This window comes from Strix uralensis, chromosome 6 (genome assembly GCF_047716275.1).
Source record: "Strix uralensis isolate ZFMK-TIS-50842 chromosome 6, bStrUra1, whole genome shotgun sequence".
Taxonomy (NCBI): Eukaryota; Metazoa; Chordata; class Aves; order Strigiformes; family Strigidae; genus Strix; species Strix uralensis.
Window position 1 is genome coordinate 34808891 of NC_133977.1, and position 24079 is coordinate 34832969.

A 24079-nucleotide genomic window follows, 5' to 3' on the forward strand; every position below is an offset into this window, starting at 1 on the left:
GGGCCGGGCCGGGCCGGGCCGAGCCGAGCCGAGCCGAGCCGAGCCGCCACCGGCAGCAGCGGCTGGGGGCTGTCAGCCCGCAGCATGTCGCCGCTCCGCGTCTGCATCGTCGGCTCGGGGAACTGGTGAGTGCCGCAGCGCGGGGGGGCACCCTCCGCCCCCCCCGCCTCTCCCCTGCCTTCCTACCTTCCCCACTCCTCCCTTTTTTCCCCATTTCTTTCCTTCTTTTTTTCTCATCTTTTCCCGTTCCTCCCTTGTTTTCGTCCTCTCCCCCCGCAGCGGGGCGGCACACCGGCACCGCCGGGCCGCGCCCCGGGCCGGCTCCCCCCGAGGCTCCGCAACAGGTCCGGGGCGGGGGGCGGCGGGGCCCGGGGGGGGCCCGGAGGGTCTCCATGGTCCTGAAACCGCGGCCCCGGTCCCGATCTTGTCCTGCCTCAGGGCTCCTGGGGCAGGGACCGTGGTCCCTGGGAGATGCACCGGGCGGCGAGGAGTGGAAAGCCGGGACACTCCGGCATCACCGCCGGGGGGCGAGCGCGGTGCCAGGGCAGCGACATCCCGGGGAGGGCTGGAGCCGCGTCCCCGTGGGGGTGTGTGCCCGTGGCAGGGCCCGAGCGGGTCAGGGGTAAGCACTGCATAGCGAGGAGAGCAGTGGTGCCGTCTGTAGTATTCCTCTGAGGGAACCGGGGCACAGGCGTCCTTTAAAGCCCCGATATACCGGCACCTTTCGCTATCACCCTCCTCGGCACGTTGCCTGGCATCTTGGTGCAGACGCAGCCCTGTACAAGCACTGTGTTCAGGTCCCCCGTTTATCTTTATCCCTGGTCATAAGAATGTGTTTGCTACTGCTCAATCCTTTCTAGCCTGGACAAAAGCGTGGCTCTCCAGGGCTCCTCGGGTCTGACAGACCCCACTGAAGTCAGTAAACCCTATCTCACTGGACTTTGCATCTTACTTTTCTTACTCTTTATGTAAACTGAGCACAAACAAACAGACCAACATATATGTGCATGCACTTGGGATTAGCAAACCCAGCCTCCAGGTAGTTCTGTGGATTGTTTTTGTCCAAGAAGAGGCAAGCTCCTTAAGATTTTTAAAATATCTGACAGCTAAGTGGAAGAAAATGCCCCAAAAAATCAATAGGTGAGGGAGTGGTTGCTTATGAACTGCTGAGAACGCAGCATAGTTAAAGCACGACTCTTTGCCTTCCTGCCTTGCAAAACAAGTCCACTGCCTTCTGAGCCGCCACATGCACGCTCTTTCTGGATCACCGGCTCTTTGTGCATGACATCTCTCAGGTACGGCCTTTCACACGTAACTGCACAGCTAAGTCTTCAGGAACTCCTCATCATGCATCTGGCTTTCTCTGGCCCTGACAGACCCAGTCCTGCTCCATCATTTCTGCACCAGCGTTTCCTCGACTGCCACTTTCACCATAAGCCAAAACATCTTGATAACAATTCTTTTTCCTCTTCATCTTGCTTTTTGTCCTGCTAAGTAATTTTTTACTGAGAATAAAGTAGGTCAATGTCAATGTATCTTCTAGAATGTGCAGACACAGCTGAAGGTTGGTGCTTTTGTGAAGAAGAAAGGGGTTTGAAGATAAGACAGTAATAAGATAGTTGGGGCCTATTCTTGAAGATAACAGGAACAAGGTCGGCACAAATTAAAACAAACGAGCTCAAGACACAACACAGCTGCACAACACCTCCTAAACAGACCTTTGTGAGCATGTGTGAGCACTGGGGTCAACCAGCAGACACGGTGAGGAAGACTACCAGTGACCACCAAGGACCCCTCTAGACCACCACCCAGCAAGAAAGCACATGTGTAATTAGGATGCAGATATTATAGTCAGTTCCAGGAAATCTAATGTATATGTAACTCATTTCTCAGAAAAGTTATGAATATGTATAATCTCACCGGTACATTAGCTGCCACTTATAGATCTGGGGTGCGCTCACCTTCGCGAAACTCTTTGCTTGTGTGCCCAGTGCTGCAATAAAGAATGCCTGCTTTCTAAAACTCCAAAATGAGTCTTAGAGAGTTCCTCTGCTGGCTTTTACGGTAACATCATCATGGCATCCCTCCCCTGCCATCCTCTTCTCCCCACCTTAACCACAGGCATCCAAGCCTGCGCAGCCAGCTCGTTTCACTTCCAAGCCCCTCAGCAGCCATGGCTGCATGTCTGGGAGTCAGCTTTTACCTCTGGTCAGCACACAGTGACAGCCTTCATCATCCTCTTGCTGCATCCTCAAGCAAGCACATCCTGCCTTTGCCCAGGCCATGGCCTTGCCATAAGACATTCTCCAAAGCCACGTAGTTGTCTTCCTTCAGATCTGTACTTGAGAAAGTTCTCTTTTTTTCACATGTACCTACAAACTTGGGAAGAGTTACGCCACAGAGATACAGAGACCCCAGCTCATTCAATACTATCTACTTACACTGCCTGTCTGCCTGGGCCCATCTCTTGCTTCCCACCACATACATAGACTGTAAAATCTTTGGGGAGGAGCTAAACATTGTGCTCTGATGTTTAAATCACATCTATTCATAGCCTCTGTGGCAGAACAGGTTGTCTTAGCACAACAGAGAAACATAATGTTTATCTTTGGCAAACATTTTTTTCTTATATTCCCCCAGAATATTTGGGTGACAGTTCAGATCACTGCTCTTGAGTCTTTCCTGGAGCTCAGAAACGTGGTTGACATGTGACACAGCATGTTGCAATACCTCATATCAGCTGCAGAAGTTCAGCAGGTCACAGGGACTTACTAAGTCAACACTGCTGGGAGACTGTGGTTAGGGGAAGTAAGTGCTGCACTGCATTTTGCGGTTGCCAGCCAGGTGCAGGAGGGTTTGTGTTTACATTAATCATGGTTCAGTTACCTGTCTTTAAAAATAGAGGTTTAATTCACTTCAGAATCCAAAAGCTCTCCCAATCTTCTTAGATTCATTTGGACTGCAGAGCCCTCAGCAAAGATCCAGCTTGAACTAGATTCTTGTCTGCAACATGGACAGATGGCCAGGCTTTTTATGGAGGTGCACAGAGGGAAAACAAGAGACAGTGGTCATAAATTGAACCAGAGGAGGTTCTGACTCAATATGTGAAGAGAACAGAAAAAAAAAACCCTGTGAGAATAATAAAGCATTGGGGCAGGTTGCCCAGAGAGGAGGTGGTCCTTGGAGAGTTTTCAAGACTCGACTGAACAAAACCCTGAGCAACCCATCTGAACTCAGTGTGGTTCCCACTTTGGAGACCTCTTACGGTCCCTTCCCGCCTGAGCGATACTGTAATTTAAAAAATTTGGGGTGGTTGGCTAAGAAAGAGTCTGGAGGAAGACACTATCATCTTTGAGCATCTGAAGGAGAAAAACAGTATTCCACCCTTCTAGAATAGAAATAGGCTTAAACTGCAGTAAGAAAGACTTAGGTTAAATGTGAGGATGATCTTTCTAATGCTAAGGATGGTAAAGTCCTGGCACGGGCTGGTTGGGAAAGGGAAGAGACCTGCAACTGCTGAGGTCTTTAAGGCCTCCTCCAAAAAACTATTAGGAATGGCATAAGTATATTTGACCACTCTTTCTCTAGGGAAGGGACTAGCTGCTTCATGGGGTCTGTTAAGCTCTATTTTTCACCAGATCTGATGTATGCCACAAACACTTTCATATTCACATATGTAAATAATGGGTCTTATTTGAGTTATTCTACATCAAAGCTTTCTCATTATACTGAGAGAAAATCTCCAGATAAAAGCTTTCTTTTTCTTAGCAATATGTAAATCACTTCCAACATGAATTAACATAATTGCGGGGAAAAAACCTGATTGGCAGTTTTCACTTACTTCTAAAAATTATCTAAGTAGGGTTCTCTGCCTTCTATTGATCTTCACTAAATTGAGTTTTGGAGAAAATAAAACCTGGCAAAGTCTTTATATGTGAGCATCCTTGGTTTTGTTTGCATAAGCAGCCCTCTTCTGCCAAGTCTGTGTAGTCTACCGAACGCTGCCTTCACAAAGCAATTCTTCTTCCCAAGGCTGATCAGCAGTAACCAAATTTTAAATGGACTAAGTAAAACAGGGCATCAGGTTTTAAACTGTTTGATGGTTTTGTGGCAAGTTATTTTCCCTGATGACTACTCGATGTCTTTTAAATGTTAAAGCCTTTCTTCTCCAAATCCTCATTCATCTAAAGATAAACCAAACAAAAACTACTGCCATTTATGGAGCTACCTTTATGCCTGAGACACCTTCACCAATATCTTGTCAATACGAAAATACTTGGGTGGTAACATCCAAGCGTGGATGGTAATGACATGGTAATGACAGCTATGCTGGAAGATCAGATTTATCTACTGAGAGTTGCGAGTCCCATTCAGGATTTCAGAGGTTAGAGCTGCAGTCTGCATCTTTCAACAGAAAATCATTTCTAGAATAGCTAGAAAAGTTATTTTTATGGATAGGCTTGAGGTCTAAGTTCATCATCTGGGTTGTGCTGGAGACTCCAGCACTACCTGGCCAATGAATTTAGGTGTCAAGTTTATCCATTAAAAAAAAGACTTTTCTTATTAATACACATCTCTTGTGCGGAGCCACAATTCTTCCTCGGTTCAAGCCTTGATTTGCTCTCTTGACAGTAGGGCAAGAGAACCAGAATATAAGTAATTTTATAAATAATATGAATGTACGATATGACTGCATGCCTTTCTTTCAAAAAAGCAGAACTCACAGTGAAGATTCACCCCTAAAACATTTCCCTAAATATTTTAAAGAACCAAAACCAATCTGCCCTTTAAAAAAAAACAAAACAGAAAAACAAACAAAACCCCAACAACACCACCAAAAATCCCCCAAACCAACACCCCCCCCCAAAAAAAAAGCATTATGGCAGCTCAGGATATAGCATATAGTCAACATTGAGCAAGTGAAACCTGATCTCCATAGGATTTCTTTATCATTAAAAGATTAAGATGAAGCCCTTATTCTTTTAATACTTACTGAGCAATTCAGCCTTGTGCAAACCTGTCATGTTAAAAATATGGTCTATCCAAGTTACAACATGGTTTCCCTTTGAACCACTGACAGCACAGACTACCTGGACTTCATCTTGGATATACTCGAGACCTTTATCAGTTCCAGAAAACATACCACAGCTAAACCCTGTTCATGCTTCTCACTGCAGGTGTGTTACAGGTGGGTGAGAGAACAAGATCGTTGCAGCTGGAGCTCCTCTTTCAGTTGTGTTAGTAAAATGGCCAGTGCTTGGAAGATTAAAGTACCATTAAAATGGAAAGATGGAACAGAGTAGTAAAAATAATCACACACACCCCTCTTATAATTCAAGAACTTTAAGCAATACTTTCAATATTTTCTGCAGAGTTTTTAATCCTCTCTTGCCAAGAAAATAAGTGAATTGTTTGCAAGGCTGCAGTGATGATGGGGAAATAAAATTATTGTCTGAACTGAGATTAAAGGATGCTCAGCATGTCTGAAGAAGAGTAAACTGGATGGTTAAAATATCCTCAGGCTGCAACTATTACAGATCTGGTTACAGTGAAAATTAGAACAATAAATAAAGAGACCATCAGGTTGAAGATTTTGTGGTTTGTTGGTTTGTTGTTGGGTTTTTTTAAGAAAATAATAATTTCTGAGGATTTAGCTCGTATAAAATCCTTATTGCAACTGTTTGGTTATTGGTGGGAAAGTGGGATGCATCTGTTTTAGCTGAGATGCACAAAGACTGTCACAGCAAGATCATTCAGCACTACTTTACCACCTGGATTATTTTACATTTCTTGGTCTTCAGAAAAAAAGAATTATCCAAGGAGTAAGAGAGATTTTAATTCCAGATACTGTATTTTTAGTGCTGTTGATGGTACATCACACTCCCACTCTACAATCTTTGGTCTGACTTCAGATCTCTTATTACAGTTACATTTTCTCTGGTTCTACTTTCTGTGGTGTGACAGGTTTTTGATGACGGTAGTGGATAAAGCTTTCTGATAAATGTAGCAAGCACCTGAACACCTTTATAGCACAGGCCTTTTCTGAGTTATTATGCTTAAAGTAACTTGTATTTCCAATTCACAATAAAACTATTTGTTTCCTAATAGTTATTTTAATTTTTTTCTTTTTAAAGGGGATCAGCCATAGCAAGAATCATTGGCAAAAATGTCCAGAAGTCCAACAGATTTGACCCTACTGTCAAGATGTGGGTATTTGAAGAGATCATCAATGGAAGAAAACTCTCAGAAATAATCAACCAGGAACACGAAAATGTTAAATATCTGCCTGGATACAAGATACCCAAAAATGTGGTAAGTTGAAAAAAAAAAAAATTAACTGAAATACTTTTATTTTTTATGAGGGAAGCAACATCTGTCAAAATTAAAACTAGGAAGCAATTCACTGCTTCATTCTGGTTTGCCACCTAACTAATTGCAATATTGACATATAACTCACTGAAATATACCTCACTTCTGTGACTTCTGCTTGTCTCATATGTCACACGCAACTTCAAACACCCAACTCTGTCGGGTGCTGGTAACGCACCATCCTCTTCTCCGGCAGAAATCAGCATAACTCTAGAAATGGCAGGCAGAGATCTGTCTACACGGAGCTGAGATATTTTAAACCCACAGCATCTTCTGGAAAAAAAGGGAAAGCTACTGCTCTCCCTTCTTCTAAAAATGAAAACAACAGCACAGCTAACAGCTGTGGCTTACAAGATGAATAATGAGCTATTGGCTCATGGGTGATTTCAGGATAGCAACACGCTGCTATAATTCATAATGCTGTAAATTCCACCAAAAAGGTAAGGTATTTAATTTTCCTGAACATTTAAAATAAGTTATGCATCTCTACTTAAATTAATCAGCTTGGATAATTTACTGCTACTGAAGCAAGCAAGGCAAGGGTTTTGGCTGTAAAAGATTTTGCCAAACGCCACTGTTTTGTGAATCAAAGAAAGTAGCGCCATGTTTCTGGAACGGTTGCAGTTGTAAAAGGAAGTTAAGACACTGCACATCGTGGGTCTTCTTGCTTATGGTTATATTTAGTACTCCATTTCATGCTGAAATTGCATATTTGCACTCCCGTGGTTTGAACTTGGCACACAGTTCTCCTGGGTTACAACTGACTTGTCACTGTTATTTTTACAACCCTCTCGCAGATCAACAGGCTTGTCATCATCACTTGAGATCAGCCTCATCCTGTCTACAGCGAAGTCTGAGGCTTTACCAGCAGAAACCAGCTGGTTGCAGCAAAGCCTGCAGGGACCCTCATACCTTCATCTCCAACTGAGAAAAACAAAAGCCAACTAATTTTTTCCTTGCATTGCTCTGCAACATTTTTGAGAGAGAGGAGCACTGCCTGTACAGTGCTGCCAGCCTCTGCTCCCGCTTTGCCATTTTCCCAGAGAAGCAGCCTTGCTGGCAGCAGTTCTGGTTCTCCCGCCGGGAATCCCGCTTGTTCTCAGGCAGTGTGCTCCAAGGCTGTGTCCAAAGGCGATGTTTGCTCTGACTGTAAACTGCTGGGGACAGCAGGCTCAAATTCACCTGCCACTGCCTCTGTAGCCTGGCTTGAATTGTTCTGAGCAACACTAGCATTTGGAGAAGATACAGCTTGCTGTAAGATACAGCTTAATAATTTATTAAGCATGTTGGGTAAATTTTTCTAACTATTGGTCAAGTTACTATATATTTAAAACAAACAACCCATCCCACCCCAAATATGATAATAATCTCTGCCTTTTGATATAGTTTATTCCTGAGTAGCTCTCAGCTGGTGACCTACGGAAACTAAAGACTGCCAGAAGAGGTTCTGTGTCACCACCCTGTTTTGTTCCCATGCTCCCTGGTGCTACCACTCATTCCAGCAGAACCATACGGGGTTGCTCAGTACTTTCAGGAACCACCTGAAGAAGCTGAACTAGCAAGGGGTCTTCCCAGGACAGCGCAAGTTTAGAAAGCATATCGTATTCCCCAGATTATCCACACAGGGCTGGCATGGGAGGCAAGTTAAAAGCAAAATTATGAAAAATTGAAACCTAAAATAGCTAGGCTGCTTTGGATATTTCAGAAGAGAGCTGCAGTTGCTCACACGAAGAGCTAGCAGCTACACCACACTGCCAGTTAACACTACGGACATTTGTAGTGTATCTTCAATGGCTTTGGCATGTTGGTATCTTGCAAGGTGTGGGGATTCCTACCTGGGGCTCATTTCCGTTGTCACTCTTGTGCCAGGTGGCTGTACCAGATGTGGTCGAAGCAGCAAATGGAGCAGATATTTTAGTGTTTGTTCTGCCACATCAATTTGTTGGACGAATCTGTGAGCAGATCGCAGGCCAGATAAAACCTGGGACATTTGGGATTTCACTGATCAAGGTAAGTTGTCATCTCCACAAGACTCAATCTGTACGGAGTAAATAAATAGCTTCAATTTAAGGGTAGGAGCTCTGCATAAACACAAGCACTTATTTCTGCAAGAGTTAAAACTTACCCGGCCTCTGACAGCCCTTCTGCTGCTCACATGGCCATGGAGGGGAAAGGATGGGGCAACCCAGCCAGGCTTAAGAGTAACTGTCTTTAGCTTGGATCAGTTCCCACTTGGACCAGCACGGAGGTGAAAATGGGCAGAGGGAGGGCTACATAAGTTGGTGCTGCTACTAGAAAAAGTGCCTCTTCTAAGTACATGCTAAAGCTGTTCCTGGCAGCATTAAAATGGCACAACAGTAGCGAATTTGCAGAACTGAAACAACTTCAATCTGGCATGAATTGAGGAATCTCTTTTTAAGGTTAAGAGGTACCAGATTATCATAATCTTAGAAGAATTAATATTTTAAGAGAATCTCAAACTAAAAGCCAGAGGCAAAGCATAGGAATATAGTCTACCACTTCTTCTTTTGATTGAATTACAGGAAATATCCAATTAAAATCATAATGGAAGAAATGTAATTCAAGTTTTCAGACTGCAATAGAAGCTCTTTTCCACCCTTTTTTTTTTCCCTATAGAAATTATCTCACAAGCAGCAGTACACAGAGGAGAGGAGAGTGGGAGAGGAAGGAAATTCCTGCAAATTTACTTCTTTCTTGAGCTTAAAAAAACTGAAGACAGTGCAGTATACTCCTTAACACCAATGAAGTACTCGGATTAATACTTAGATCTTGCAGAAAAGCCACTGCTGTTGGCTTAATTCAGAAGTCTTGTTCTGTAGTACAGGAATTTAACACAAAGGAAAAATACAGCATCAAAGAAAGCCTCAGGACAGCAGTACTGGACATGGAGCCTCTTGCAGGGTTACCTTGACTGTCGCTACCTTCTCGCTGAACTTGCCTTAAATTTGCAGTTATCAAAGTACAAACCCAGAGCATTTGTATTAATGGCTAATACGAGTGAATGTAAGACCCAAATCCTTCCAATTAAAACCAGATAGCTGCAGGCAATAGGACACCTGCTTTACCAGTGCTCTACTGCTGTCATTTTCCTATTCTAATAACTTGGCTTGATTATCGTCTTTTATTCAGGGGATCGATGAGGGTCCTGATGGCCTGAAGCTCATATCTGACCTCATTCGAGAGAAACTGAAAATAGAAATCAGTGTGCTTATGGGGGCCAACATAGCCAAAGAAGTGGCTGATGAGAAGTTCTGTGAAACCACCATTGGTAACTATTGCAAAGAGCAAATTAAAGCCGCTAGCTGTGGTCTAACTTCGCCGGTGGCTGGAGGAAGCAGGGGGCATGCAATGGGTCCCGAGTGGTGCGGTGGGTGCAGCACCTGCTGAGCCCGTTCAGGGAGGCAGCGTGATATTCAGGGAAGTTGGTGGTGGCAGGATCAGATCCATCTTTTGGGGTTTGTGGTTATACAAGCTTTCTCAGGCAGAAAGCTGCATTAGGGGCTATCTACTTTTAAGCTCTTCTAAGTGTTATTCAGCGATGCTTGGTCAATGCCCTGGGACTTGCATACATTTAACACTGGCTTCCAACAGCAGGAACTGCTGTCACACAAATCTCTTGTTTAGCAACACCCAGTTAGGTTTTTGTGGTCCCGGTAGAGTTCCCTGGGACCTTATTTCAGGTTTCAGTTAATTGTGTGTACTCTGAAACATTGCGAAAATGCTCTAACTTTCATCCTTCCTTCCCACAGGGTGCAAAAATGAAAAACAAGGGGAGATCTTTAAAGAATTAATGCAGACCCCAAATTTCAGGATTACCGTGGTGCTTGACTCTGATACAGTGGAGATTTGTGGAGCATTAAAAGTGAGTGGTTTTCAACCAAAATGTTGTCATTAGAGCCAAATTCTACCCTCACCCCAGTCTTCTGTAAGCCACAGGGTCTAATATGAGTCCTGCCACATTATGATGAGTGAGCACAGACAAGATATTCATGTGACAATTTTCCAATCTGTTAAAAGGGGAAAATTTACTTTAAAATATAACTGCTGGCAAAGCATTTCAAAATAGTTGTATTTTTATCTTTATTTAACCAGAAGCACCTCTGCTTCTGAGGGCAGAATTTAGTCCACTCTTATTTTCTTGTCTGCGTATTGCAAGCACAGGGAACAAAGACTTTTACTACATACAGCAGCTCCCACTGATAACTTCTTTCCACAGTTCAAGTAGTAACCTGCTAGAAAGTTTGCATCAGAAGTGATGCTCTGTGTTGGCAGCATGTCTGTGCAGTGTTCAGCGATGCCTGTGTCGAGATCCCAGACTGGATCAGAGCAATACCAAAATTACCAAGTTTCCAATGAGAGTGCACTTGAGTGAGATTCGGAGACTGTTTTTAAATGTGCTGAAAGCAACTCCAGCCTGTGATCCTTTGTACTTTTTTCTATATTCAGTCATCTCTGCTTCAATAATTCACCTTTCCTTGGGGGAGAGGGGATTACTGGCTAGGAAAGAATTGATCCTGTTTAACCTTACATACAAAAAGAAAAGTTTACTTACATACAAAACCAAATAACCCCGGATTTTGCTTTTGGCCACAGACGAACTGGGGGCAGGCACAGAGGGGAGAGAGGTTATTTCTGCTCTGTGGGAAATCTTTGCTTTTCTGGAAATCGTTGCTTTGGCATTGCCTTTGCTAAAAAAAAAGTAAAATCTGCACTGAGGCACGTGCATGTCTGAAGCAAATGCTTCAATGGCAGTAGTGAGTGACATATTACTCATATACAGTGAACTACACTAGGGACTTATTTAGGGGCTGGGAATTGGGAGGTGGGAAGGGAGACGTGCAGGACAATGGTGAGGAGCTGTGAAGATGTTTAGGATCCTGAAAATTTTGTTTAGAGCTGTAGAAAAGGGCAATTCTACTGACCATTTTTGCAGGCAAAACCAAAATTTGATCTACTGCAGTGCATAGAACCCATATCTGTTTAAATTACAGACCCACAGAGAAAACCTGGAAAGGCATGACTCCGTGTGGGATATTTTGAATAATAAAACAGAAAGGTCAGTGAGCCCCAACTTGGAACTAGCAGAAAACCAAAACATTAATTGCATACGATTGCAATATTACTATATTAAACAATTTTGATCTTTGCCCATGGGAATAACAGAGGATAGTTTATAACAGTCTTGTGGAAGCCCAACTGCTTTTGTTCACCAGTAATTAGCTGTCTACCTTCTTCATAACATAAGCTCATGGCCATGGGAAATTGAACCTTCTTCTGGTGAACAGGGTCAAGACAGATTTGTAGGATTTTCTTAAAGCTCAGTGCACGCTGATGAACCACATGTCTTGCCTGACCGTTTCCTCTCCTCCTCTATGTTTCACACTAAACTGTTTCCAGAACATCGTAGCAGTGGGAGCTGGGTTCTGTGATGGGCTGGATTTCGGCGATAATACAAAGGCAGCAGTTATACGCTTGGGCCTTATGGAAATGGTGGCCTTTGCCAAGATGTTCTGCAGGGGACCGGTATCAATAGCCACTTTTCTGGAAAGCTGCGGGGTTGCTGATCTAATCACTACCTGCTACGGGGGACGCAACAGGAAAGTAGCAGAAGCCTTTGCGCGCACAGGAAAAGTAAGGAGGATTTTTGAAATATTTTACACTAACACATGAAGAAATCCTTCTGTGTTTTTCAAAGGCATCATTACCTGCTTACCTGCTTGATAACTGCTGGTATCACAGCAGTATCCCCTCTGATCCAAGTAATCAGTCTCCTCTCTTCTAGTCCATTGAGGAACTGGAAAATGAGATGCTGAATGGACAAAAGCTGCAAGGTCCTCAGACCTCAGCCGAAGTCCACAAGATCCTGAAACAGAAAAATATGCTCGATAAGTAAGTGCTTTTATTTTAAAACAACGTAATCAACAACAAAAGATTGTTTAAGTAAACATAAGGTTACCTGTGTTTAATTATCTTGTTCGTTTCCATAACAACTGCTTTCTACATCTTGGGCCACCATTAGAGCTCAGCTTAGTCTGACTCCTCATGGTCAGCAGAATGTGATGAAGGCTGAACGGCATTAGAATAAACAAGCCACAGACATATAGGAAACAAAAGAAATAACAATCTGGAGAAGCTACCCAGACATCCCCGTCCCCCTAAGCAAGATTGAAGGCCGTACACAGAGTCAGCTTGCAAACATGATCTATGGGTCAAAGGGTTTCTTGTTCTCAGTATATCACCATTACAGCTTGCAGCAATACTGCTCTCAACGCAAACGTTAACTAGGTTATCTCAGTATAAAATTAAGGAGCATGTTCCTAATAAAAAATTTTTATACGCCTTGAATAGGTAATATGGGCTGATATCGATGCTTTAGTGCCACAAATAATGCTGAGATAAAAAGTACTTCTAATTGCTTGGGATGATGTAAGATTATTTATAATTTGAAACCTTTGTCTCAGCTTACACAATAGAAAAGCTAAACTTCTGTCCATCTCATTCCCTCTTGTATATTAACAGTACTGAGAGGTCAAACACCGCTAAATGAATACTTAAAAAAAAACCCTATTGGAATTATAACAGATACAGAAGATTCGAGTAGCATTATCTTTCAAAAATGAGAGAGAAAAGAAAAGCTCATTTTGACAGGATGTGAACTTTAAATCAAAACTCGATCTAATAAGTATCCTATAATTGCACTTAGATACACACTCAGCTCCAAGTCATTCAGTGGACTTTTTTACCACATAACGACTAAGACAGCTTGCAAAAGGGAAAGAACCCTTTAAGCCAGGAAAAGAAAATCATTAGACAGTTTCATTCTTTTCAGTCTTTTAGATATCAGTAATGAATGCAAATAATATATGCATTTTGCACACAGGAGGAAAAAGAGGATATGCAATTCAAGATTTTTTGTACGTAAAAAATACCAGATCGGAATTTTGTCTTCAGAACAGCTCTTCTCTGCTATCACCCCCAGGAATTGCCCCTAGCTCCTCTTAATTGCCCTGTATAGTCCCCCAGTAAAGGCACCTCCAAGTTAAAATCACATTGTAAAGAGACAGAAAAATTTTCTACTTTCCTTTTAATGTAATTTTTTTAAAGAATATTTTTTTCCATTATAAATGGAATGGAAATGTTTATATAAACTTTAAAAACTATTTTCATTGCCACATGCTTCTTTTAGGTTTCCATTATTTACAACCATCTACAAGATCTGCTACGAGGGTCAATCGATCCAGGATTTCATCGCGTGCCTGCAGAACCACCCAGAGCACATTTAGAGAGCCCCTCTCCTCACCTGGTTGTGTTCTCATCTTTCCAGGACTTCTGTCCACTCCACAGCAAATAAAGTAGAGAAACAGGTTGTGTGACAATGCTTGCTGTAAAAGCAACAAAGAATGTATTTCAGTATCCTCATTCTGGGGGTAAAAAATCTGCCTTTAATTTCAACATTATACCCAAGGAACAGGAAACAAATGAAAATTTAACAGTATTTGATTTGAGTTAGTGATGTGGACATTTCCCTAGAATTACTTTCTAGCTGATTGAAAACAGTTCCCTTTGTAATTTAGCTCACGTGAACTTCAACATTTTGCCTACTAACATTTCTTACAGAACAGCACAAGATGCAAAAAAACCTGAACTCATCCAAACAGAAAAATTATAGTGAGAAAAAAAAAAAAGTCTAACAGCAAGAAGATGCAATCACCAGGGCAAATGTTGGGTTTCCCTAATTTCCCTCAAACACAAATAACTTTTATGTATTTTGTAACATTTAGTCCTTCCTTGATTTTGTTTCTCAGTATAAGCCTCTTCGGAAAAATAGGTATTGTTTCTGTGAGACACATGAGTGCTCAGCAGATGTATAAATAAAACAGTTTAACAGGCAGAGAGAAGGAGAAAGAAGGGCGGGGGTGTGGGTGGATTGTTCATTTCAAATTCAGGACACTGGAAATCCTCAGTAGTAGCGTGACCTTCGTTAAACTTATTCCACTGAAATACTGAAAAAAAAAATTGGAACAACCAACTACATTTATGTTAGCGTCAGGATGTCTCAGCAAGTCATAGTCATTAATTGGTACTAGCTGAGAGGGCAGAACTGGAGGCTGACAAGGAGGATGTATGCACAACTCGGCTTCAGCTTGTGCAATGCTGTTGAGGATGTAACAAAAATGAAAAACCCTCTGCGATACTTGACTTTTTATACATGCATGAAAAAGACCGCTGTAGACGCACAGAAATCCTGTAAAATTGCATTTGAAACCGGGCTGCATTTTAACTCCACCGGGAAACTCCACGGGACTGACACCAGTGCAGCTCCCCCCATCTTTCCAGGCTGCAGACTAACGCCCTGATCCAGCTGTAGCTTAAGCAACACATCTTACACTCCAGAAGAGAGAGATCTCTGTCTGCTTCTGGATTTTAAACACAAACTGGTTCATATACCAGTTTTTTTATTTTGCTACCAACAGCGTTAATTTTCAAAACATTAAAGTTTTTAAACCTTATAGCTGTACTTGGGTAACTTTACATACCTGATGTTTTTCAGAGTTAAAGCCATCTATGAAATGAACAGTGGCACATTTTATAAGCTTTAATACCCTTTTGAAAGACTCCTATTTTGAGACAAGGCAAACAAAAAGGAAGAGTAACCTACTTTTGCATTGCTTTATCTGATTTTCCAAAATAGCAGAGGAAGCCAAGTGGGTTTTTTTAAATCTATGTATTCGCTGGCATATTGCTTGGGGAGGGGGGAAGCTGCATTATAAAACCATCTCCGCTCTGCATTTTAGAGGAATGTGATGTCTTTCACATTTATCAGAGTAATATATATATATATTAAAAAATATATTGTAAAAACCTCGGTCTCAGAGCTAGCAAAGCTGTCTTGGGTACCAGAAACAGTGGCTTCAGCACCACTGATCCCTGATGAAGAGGGCTCCGCAGGGCAACGCCAACATTCCTTCTGCTGAAATGGGAATCATGTGGCCAAATCCTTTACAGAAAACAGGGAAATATGGTCCTCCATTTCAAGTGGAAAAAGACTTAAATATTGCGTAATTTTTAAGTATCAAATACATGAGGATGGGATAGAGAATTCAGGAACCTCCTTACTTCACTGGCAGGCTGAACTTCTGATAAGTCATGTATGAGCTAATGACAACATAGAACATTTTACATTCAAAGTGTATCAATTAACAGTTTAATAAAGTGATCAATATGCAGACGACGTAGTTTCATTTTTCAAAATTCTCACCAAAAAATGACTTGTAATGGTGGTCCTTTATTGCGCTTATTCTTGCGGTTAGTAATTGTCAGCTCTCAAAGAAAAGGACAAGAAGAGTCAATTTTCTACAGATATTTTATTGATGAACAATTTTTTCTTATTTTTATGACATACTTTTTTTACACATTAAAATAAGGAAATTTTTACTCCATAAATAACAAAAATTAGCCCTTATATCTTGATCCAGTCAAAAATCTATGTAAAATAGTTTGTTCTGTATTTATATTCTGTACCAAAATAGGAAACACACGTTCAAGGTCAGCCAATTCTCTCAAAACAGTTGTTTTATCTCCAAGGTAAGCTTCACATTAAAAAGGCAACATTTGCAATTTGGAAGTCCGGTAGCGTAAGATCACAATATTTAGTGTACAAGTAGACCCAAATCCTGACAAGCGACACATGCAGGCAGGCACCCACGCATTCAGCCGAGCAAAAGCTGGTTGTTAAATCTTGCAGGGAAAAGACTTTGACCCGCTCAGCTGGCTGAAAGCCACTCCTAGGAAATGTGGGGAGAAAGGACATAGGCCTCCCTCCCTACCGAAATACATTCAAGCAGAAAGATTTGCAGGACAGGAAGGTTTAAAAACAACTGGCCCTTGTAAGGGATGGTGGATGTGTCTGCTCTTAAGTGACATCAGTCTTCCTAATTTACTAGTGCTCAGAAGAAGAGCTGCATTGGACTGACAGTCAATTATTGGGGGTCAAAATTCTCTTTTGGTAATTAACCTACATCCAAGACCTCAACTCATTTCAAGAGGAATGAACCGCCTGCTTTTCGCTGTAATTTTACTTGCTGCACACTCCAGGTGAAAGCTATCCTTCCTCCTTGTAATTGTTTGAAACACTAGAAATACGTGTTCCTAAAGCATGACTTGCCTCGACTTCTAACTGAAATGCTGTAAGATTTGAACAACTGGGGTAAAATTCAGACTGCAAGATTAATTTACTTCCATAAGCAAACATAGAAAGTTTTTAAAAAAATTAAAACTGTTGACATTATATACTGAAAATGTTTCTGCTACAGACAAGCTAACTCATTTATCTCAGCACTATTTCCAGGGCTCCTGCTGCGCTATCTGCTCTGGTGGAAACACAGAGGCTTATTTGGGCTATATTTCAAAGTTTCCATATGTAAGAGATGCAATAGGGTGGACCTGCCACAATATGGTCAGGACACCTAGAGTAGCTGCCTGCAAACTTTGTATTTATTTAAAACCAATACTGACTTGTACGGGCAAACTACATTTAAGCTACCTAATTGATGGGTTTAAGCTACAATTTTAGCATGTTCTACACTCAAAAATGGCTTATGCTTCCTACTGTATTTATTTTGCTCTTAAAAACCTGAGACATGTTTTTACTTAACTCTTCTTGAGAGATTTGGAAGTGCACAGCAGGCTAGAAGCTTGACTCAAAGACAAACAGAACTGAGGTAGTCAGTTTTACTCACATATTCTTTTTGACAGTCACCAATTCATTCTCATTTCAAACTGAACTTGACACATTTCTTGGCAGTTCCAACACAGGTACAGCTCCTAACGCACTGACAGGATATAACATGGTGGATTCTGCCTGCTCAAGTACCTTCCCTCCCCGACTCCCCAAAGTCACGTCCAGTTCTGCAGTTCACAGCCAGTTGAACGGCTGCACGTCAAAGAAATTACAACTGAAATCTCAGAGTATTAAGGCAGTAATAGTTTTACTTCACTGGATTCACTGATGCAGCTACTCAGCAGGTACTGGTGAATCTGACCACAAGAGCTCTGACAGGCAGATAGATTTTTCCCTGTAGGTACAATGCGCTACAACCTCTTTCTTTAATTAATGCATACAATTCCAAAGTAGGTAAGCATCAACTTTTGAAGCCATCTTTCAGTTAATTCTCAGGAAGAGAGAATAAAAGAAGAAAAGCCCTCAAGATAAACAACTGTGTAGAAGATAAAAATATTCACTTAAATATGACAAATTTCACACTTACACAGACAGGAGACTAGCATATCAAATACCAAGCACAATAAATTAACATCAGTAAAAAAGTTTAACAGCTATAAAGTTAACCAGAAAGTTCAGACAGTGCAAATATTTCACAGTAAGAAAAAATAACCAATAATTTCTTTTCAAGTATCAAAAGCATTGTTGTTGAGTGATACCATTTAAACTGTATTATTGCACAACAGACAAAAAATACAATATCAACCTCTGGGACCTAAGATGTATTCTCAAACCTTTATGTTTTCAAGGAATCAGTTTACACCAATCATTGAGTGTGCATATATTAAAATAATTAGCGTTCACTTATTAATCTGAGTGTTTCTTCATTCGAACTTGTACACATTTAAAGCATTTGATTCCTAATTTGTATTGCTTCTCAGAAACACCTATTTAAGGCTAGCCTAGGCCTTGTATAATTCAAAGCAAACTTAACTTGAAGTTAAGAAGGGGAACTAGCCCAGTGCAAGGTACTCTCTCAACCGTGATACCTTCAGACAGTTTAGGTTGCAGCTTACTCACCTCAGCAGTGTCGTAAGAGTTTCTTTAAATAAAAACCCCACAAGTCCAGTAGGCACAAAGATTTTCTTACCATTACAATGGAAGTCCTATTATTAAACAAGTATAATTGTAGCTAAAAAAATTTTACTTCATACCCCTTCCATCCCCCTACCTTTCATTTTAGAAACTGATCTAGTCATTGACAGTTCTAACACCACAGCACATTTAAGAAGCAGAGTAACATCATCTTTCTCCCTATATTGGCATTTTTTAGTGCACTGGGCACGTCTGCTCCCTCAAGCTTAACACTCTTCCAAGAACAAAAACTATGCTAACAGGACAGACAACGGATTGGACCATGTAAGAGTTTCTTTTACTCCAAACAGGATTATTTGTAATGCATTATAGAGTCAGAAACAACTAAAAACATCCTTACAAGTGTCCTATAGAGCAGCTGTCCTTAGCTAGACAGATTTTGCTCAGGTCCTTCCTCTTATACATTTTTGTCCATCAAGTGATTAATTTTGTACCAAGGTGTGCCCTTGTGTGGTTCAAAATGTCTGATTCTCAACTTATTACAAATACTCAAATAATCCATAGTATTTATAAGTCCAAGAAAAAGTGGAAGGGAAAAAAAAAAAAGAAACAAAGACAGATTAGACTTTTCTTTACACATTCGATATAGTTTTTGGTCTAGAGAAGTCAATACGGTCCTGTAAGATTATAGCTGCCATTGCTACTGGCTTGTCCTTCAACGAAAAGTGAGAGCAGCTGCATTTATGTTCATACTATTTAAAAAATAATAATGTCATTATTTAAGAAACAAACCAACAAAATTAAAAATAATCAGAAATCCTATCCCAATTGTACAGACTGGGTGTCAGTACTAAAATGCATTTGCCTAGCAAATAACTCTGAGAATATACAAACATTTGACATATTAAATTTCAGTGGCACATGCTAAATGAGAATGGGATTTCTAGACAGTTATCTTGGTTACCGGTCTGAAATTTCACTTTGTGCATGTAGGAAGGTTTAAGTAAACCCCAAGAATCAGCCACTTTACTGCAAAGTAGTATGAATTCTGAGAAGACTCAAAGCTGAAGAATCCAATTGTGGAGACAACTGCCAACCACTGGTCTATCTCACTAAATTACTTCTTCCGCCCATAAATTGTAAGAATTGACAAAACAAATTCCCACACCTGTTCAGGCCTGGGTTATTAGCAGTGATGACAACTGATTTTTACATGGCTTTTGACTAAACCACTGAGGTATATTTCCAGTTTGAGGATGCTTTGCTACCAGTCACACAGAGGACATAACAAAAAAAACAACCCTCAGTTGTATTACAGAAGAGTTTTCATTTCAAATCTTGACCAAGTTGCCAGGTAGTCTAACACAGCTGGCTTAGTGGATCTTGTTACTGTGTCAAAAATCAAAGGTTGCAATTCAGGAAAATACTGGCACTTACTAAGATGACAAGGTAAATTTTCCTCCTCTCAAACTCTGGCTGTTTTTGGCAGTACCTCCCTGACTACTGTCTGCACCGATACTTGCCAGAAGAGATGAGGTTCAGCAGAAGACAGCTGCCTGCAGAGACAAAAAACTCCATGCTCCACAATATGGAGTGCAATATGAGTGCAACATGATGGTATATCATCTTGGAACATCTTCCTGCCCCGTGCTTAACTCTATGCGCAGAGAAATAATCCTGTTAGCAGGGGAATTAAGTTAGCCATCAATAGCCAAAGGGTTACAACCAGGCTAGACGAGCAGGAGCATAAGTCTAAAATAAAAAACAAAACACCATAAAGCTTATAAATTTTATAACTAAAGAGAAGACAAAATAACAAAAAGAACGCTAAAAATTACCAAAGAGCAAAAATATATTTGCAGTAATCTGCACCGATTTATTCTAGCTTTCAAGACTATTCCAAGGCTATTTCAAGGAATTCAAACCAACCAAATAACATGATTATTCCCTTTACAATTAAATAAATTCCTGCATTCCTTCACCAATAACAATTAGGAGGACAAATGAGAATAAATTTATTGGTATTGCAAGAGCAGGAAGTTCCCTATGACATGCCTGGAGAGAAGTCATAGACTCTCAAAACCATAGACTCTCAAAAGACTTTTATTAATAGTTTTGATCTGTATGGCTGTAAGTCATATGAAAATCCAAGCCACAAAACACCAAGCCGAAGCGGGGGCAGGGGGAAGAAAGAAATGGAGGGGGAAAAACCTAATACATGAATCAGGGAGTTTGCCCATATGGTAGGTAATCATACAGCCATGAGGCTTAAGAAAACGATGGACACAAATGTAAACTCGCACAGATAAAAACCTTTTTATATACATATATATGAATATATACACATATAACCCATGAAAAGGTTATATGTATATAAGAAACACCAAGAATGAATTCAAATAGATGCTAGGAGATGTCAATCTCCTAGGTTAGTTTCTCATTCTAAAATGCAGGTAAACTAAACAGGTTTATTTTTTCCTTGAAAACTGCAGTAGAGACAGCACCAACAATTCAAGAATTGGTTAAAGGATTAAAAATAAGCCACTAGTGCAAAATACTGTAAAGACTGTAAAGACCATTCCCTTTCATCAACTGGCTTTTTAGAAAGCCATCTGTTCTTGACAGAATGTTAACTGGTAGTCACTGAATTTTCCTCCCTCAAAAAGCAAACCAACACCTATCTTTCATGTTCTAGATTACAGCACTAACATTGTCAATAGGAAGTTATACAAGTGAGAACTCACTTTCCACCCAGGAGATAATTTTGAATGTTGTAATAATGATCTGGTCTTCAAAACACAGATCAAATTTTCTGGTAAGTTGCTAGGCTGAGGCTAGATTTCTGGGACAATTACCAGAAGGAGACATGACATGAAGTAGTTATGTTTCAGACACATTTCTCCTATGTTAGCCACTACTCTGCACAACTGCACAGCAAAAGCAGGGCACATCTGCTATCCTTCTGTAACTCCTACACCTAGGATCTTAGAACAACCAGGCCATGGCTCTCCTTTTCTGTAGTACCCTGACAGTCAGAGCTGACACAAACCTTCAGAGTCTTCAGGCATTTAATATTAAGTTTCACTTCAGCAAATAAGGCAACCTACCGATCGGCGCAGCTCTTGTTAAGTTAGAAGCTGGAGGATCCCGCTCAGGGGGACAGAAGTCACAGAAGTCTGAACAAGCTGGGCAAATCAGATTCCCAACATGTATCCAGCCATTCATCTGAATGCTCACAGTTAATACCTGACCTGAGCGGCTGCACAGGTACACAGTGTCCTTGACCCAAACATGCAGCCCTTGTGGAGAACAAGAAACCTTAAAATAAAAGGATGAAAGTCAAGTCTGTGTTATGATTTATCAGAAATATATTTTGGGATTTGGAGGCTCTTTCAACAAGTAAATACTACATTCAGTAAACACCTAGTATTAGAGCACAGATTAACTGCAAGTATTTTAATGCACTCAGAGCAACTGTTTTGTTCAAGAATGCTTTAAAGCACTGACTGTACTCTTTTTGTGCAATTATGCAGATAATCAACTGAGAACAAGCAAAATTCAGCTTCTGCTAACAACTACTTCTTTAGAGTTGTGCTGTTGTTGAAAGTGACACCTTTAGTGAGGTAGTCCTGATGAGGAGGATAAGGAGAAATAAGTGATGCGTGCACAGTGCTTTTCCACCTTTGAAAAAAAACAGAGCGACTAATTAACATTAAGCTTCAACAACAGAAGATTCCAATATAAGTATTCCTACTTTGCCCTGAAGAAAGTGTCACAGAGGTAAGACAGATGAAGTCCATAGCAAGACTGGAAGTAACATGCAAGCCATCCCAGCGGTCACACACTTAACTTGACGCGTGATCTAAACTACAGACTTGTGGTTGGAAGATGTTTATTTTCAAAGCATGTCATGTAATCTAGTGGTTTAAGGCAGAGAAGATCATGTACAGCATCCAGGTGCAAAGTTCTAACAGTCATAGCCTACATTTTATGCCTGACTTTTCCCTTTAGTGTTATTTCAAAAAAATAAAAATAAAAATCCAACACATACTTACTTGATAACATCCACTACCCCAGTCGGGGTAACTGAGTTTCCTCCTGCACTGTTCCATGACAAAAGCAGATTTCTGAATAAGACATACAGAGTTTGGTCCGTATTTCTCTGCACCATAGTTTTTGGTAGGATCTAAGGTAGAAAGAATATACTGAATTGCAACTTACTAGGGGAACAGAATGTCCACATCAACTTAATATGCTATAATTAGTCAATGTCTTCACATAGAATTCAAGGTTTACTTTTAGAATTGTTCAGACCATTAATCATTATCAGTTTGGGAATTATACTGTCTTGAATATAAAGTGGAAAAAACCCAAAGATTTGGAAAAAAAAAAAAAAAGGCAAGCACTTTCCATCAGAACTATGTGGATATATTTGCCTCCAGGTAGCACCACCTGGATTGCTGGCTTGAGGGCAGAAGGTGTTTATTCATTTGTTTTTGAGACAAGTGTGCAGACAGGCAATATCCTACAGCATTCTGGAGCTCTGCAACATTGAAAGTTCAGGCACTACTCTAGGAGATGAGCCCATGTTCTGGTAATTTGCAAAGCTCCTTGCCTTGAACAAAAAAAAAAAAAAAAAATCTACAAAGGTGGAAAGAGCAATTATTTTTCAAAGACTCAAAAAACAACCAACTAACCCTCACCCCCACCCTTTATCTTATATTTGGATCATTTGGGGTTAATTTCTGTTCAATGCTTATGCAATTCTTGTATTAGACGTGTGTTCCTAGGTGTACAAGGTAGTTGCGCTGGGCTTCGAACCCCAGCCCAGCTTTTACACAGCCAGCAGTGTAAAACCAATTTCACATCCAATTAGTTTGGATGCACAGCAAGCCCATTCCAGATTAACAAATGTCATCTCTTAAACACCACACTGAAGTCCTGAAAACTGACCTGGTTGGTTTTCAATTATTCTACAGTCTGAGCTGCGTTGAAATTCACCACTTAAATGCCAACTGAATTCTTGACTAAAGGGACAATAGTCAGCAATTTCTACTGAGCCACCATAATAAGGCAATTCTTCTGCTGGTACTCCATTAAGATTGTCAAAATACTGCAAAACAAAATAGGTCATGAAACAGTTTGCGCAGAGACAAGCGTACAACCAGTTTTTAAATAGAACCAATCACTACAGCTGCTATTACTACTCAGGAATGCTATTAACAGCAACTTACAATACCCATGAACCAGATGAGCCAGAAGTATTTAAGAATAAATAAAGTATTTAAGAATACTTAAGAATAAATAATATAGAGAGATTCACATTTGCATACATCGCTCCCCACCCCTTCCCCTGCCCCCCCTTTGCAATTGTAGCATTCTCTGGGATGAAACAGAACAAATTGCTTAGTGTGCAGTGACACAAGGCAGCAGTCTGGCTGAAAAAATACCTCAGACAAAACATTCTGGGGGATTTCTGTTATACAGCTATGTTTCCATCTGATATTTGGTTAGATAGCCAAGTTTTATTAAGATCACAAGGCTTTTTTTCAGCCTCCAGACTCCTTATAATAAACTAAGTAGACATCTTTGACAATATCTACTCTTATCTACTAGTTCAGAAGAAAAAAATGAAACAAATATAATCACCTGGATGCAAAGCACAAGAATGAAAACACTTGGTTATTTGGTAAAGTAAGATCCATTATACCTGATATTCCTGAGGTAACTGCTTTGGAAACTTCTGCAAGTTGCACACTGCTACTGCTCTTTGGTCCTGCCTGCAGGTTAACTGCAAGGGATTACTCCTCAAAGTGTCACAGTATGGACTGATTAATTGCCTCCTCAAAAAAACAAACAAACAAAAAATCACAT

General features: G+C 40.7%; 2 protein-coding genes across 4 annotated transcripts in view; one reads left to right on the forward strand and one right to left on the reverse strand.

Moving 5' to 3' along the window:
• LOC141945452 (glycerol-3-phosphate dehydrogenase [NAD(+)], cytoplasmic-like) lies at window positions 1–15617 on the forward strand. Its single transcript, XM_074873655.1, has 8 exons — window positions 1–125; window positions 6135–6312; window positions 8239–8379; window positions 9520–9658; window positions 10140–10252; window positions 11788–12021; window positions 12173–12279; window positions 13577–15617. The coding sequence occupies exons 1-8, from the start codon at window positions 85–87 to the stop codon at window positions 13671–13673; spliced, it is 1050 nt and encodes a 349-aa protein (XP_074729756.1). The 5' UTR covers window positions 1–84; the 3' UTR covers window positions 13674–15617.
• LMLN (leishmanolysin like peptidase) overlaps window positions 13700–24079 on the reverse strand; it is a 21457-nt gene continuing 11077 nt past the window's right edge. Inside the window, exons 13-18 of one of the 3 annotated variants that reach the window (XM_074873650.1) lie at window positions 23916–24048; window positions 23159–23318; window positions 22261–22391; window positions 21313–21523; window positions 19643–19957; window positions 13700–13772 (exon numbers count right to left, since the gene is read on the reverse strand). In XM_074873650.1, coding sequence (XP_074729751.1) covers window positions 19863–19957; window positions 21313–21523; window positions 22261–22391; window positions 23159–23318; window positions 23916–24048 — 730 coding nt within the window. In that variant the 3' untranslated portion in view covers window positions 13700–13772; window positions 19643–19862. Of the gene's footprint in view, window positions 13773–19642; window positions 19958–21312; window positions 21524–21543; window positions 21887–22260; window positions 22392–23158; window positions 23319–23915; window positions 24049–24079 lie in introns of those variants that run through there. The other 2 variants (XM_074873652.1, XM_074873651.1) reach the window with 2 other exon arrangements.

Coding starts and splice junctions, on each gene's coding strand:
- LOC141945452 (XM_074873655.1), top strand. CDS start 85: ATGTCGCCGCTCCGCGTCTGCATCGTCGGCTCGGGGAACTG. Junction 8,380..9,519: donor TTGGGATTTCACTGATCAAG/GTAAGTTGTCAT, acceptor TCTTTTATTCAG/GGGATCGATGAGGGTCCTGA. Junction 12,280..13,576: donor CAGAAAAATATGCTCGATAA/GTAAGTGCTTTT, acceptor TGCTTCTTTTAG/GTTTCCATTATTTACAACCA.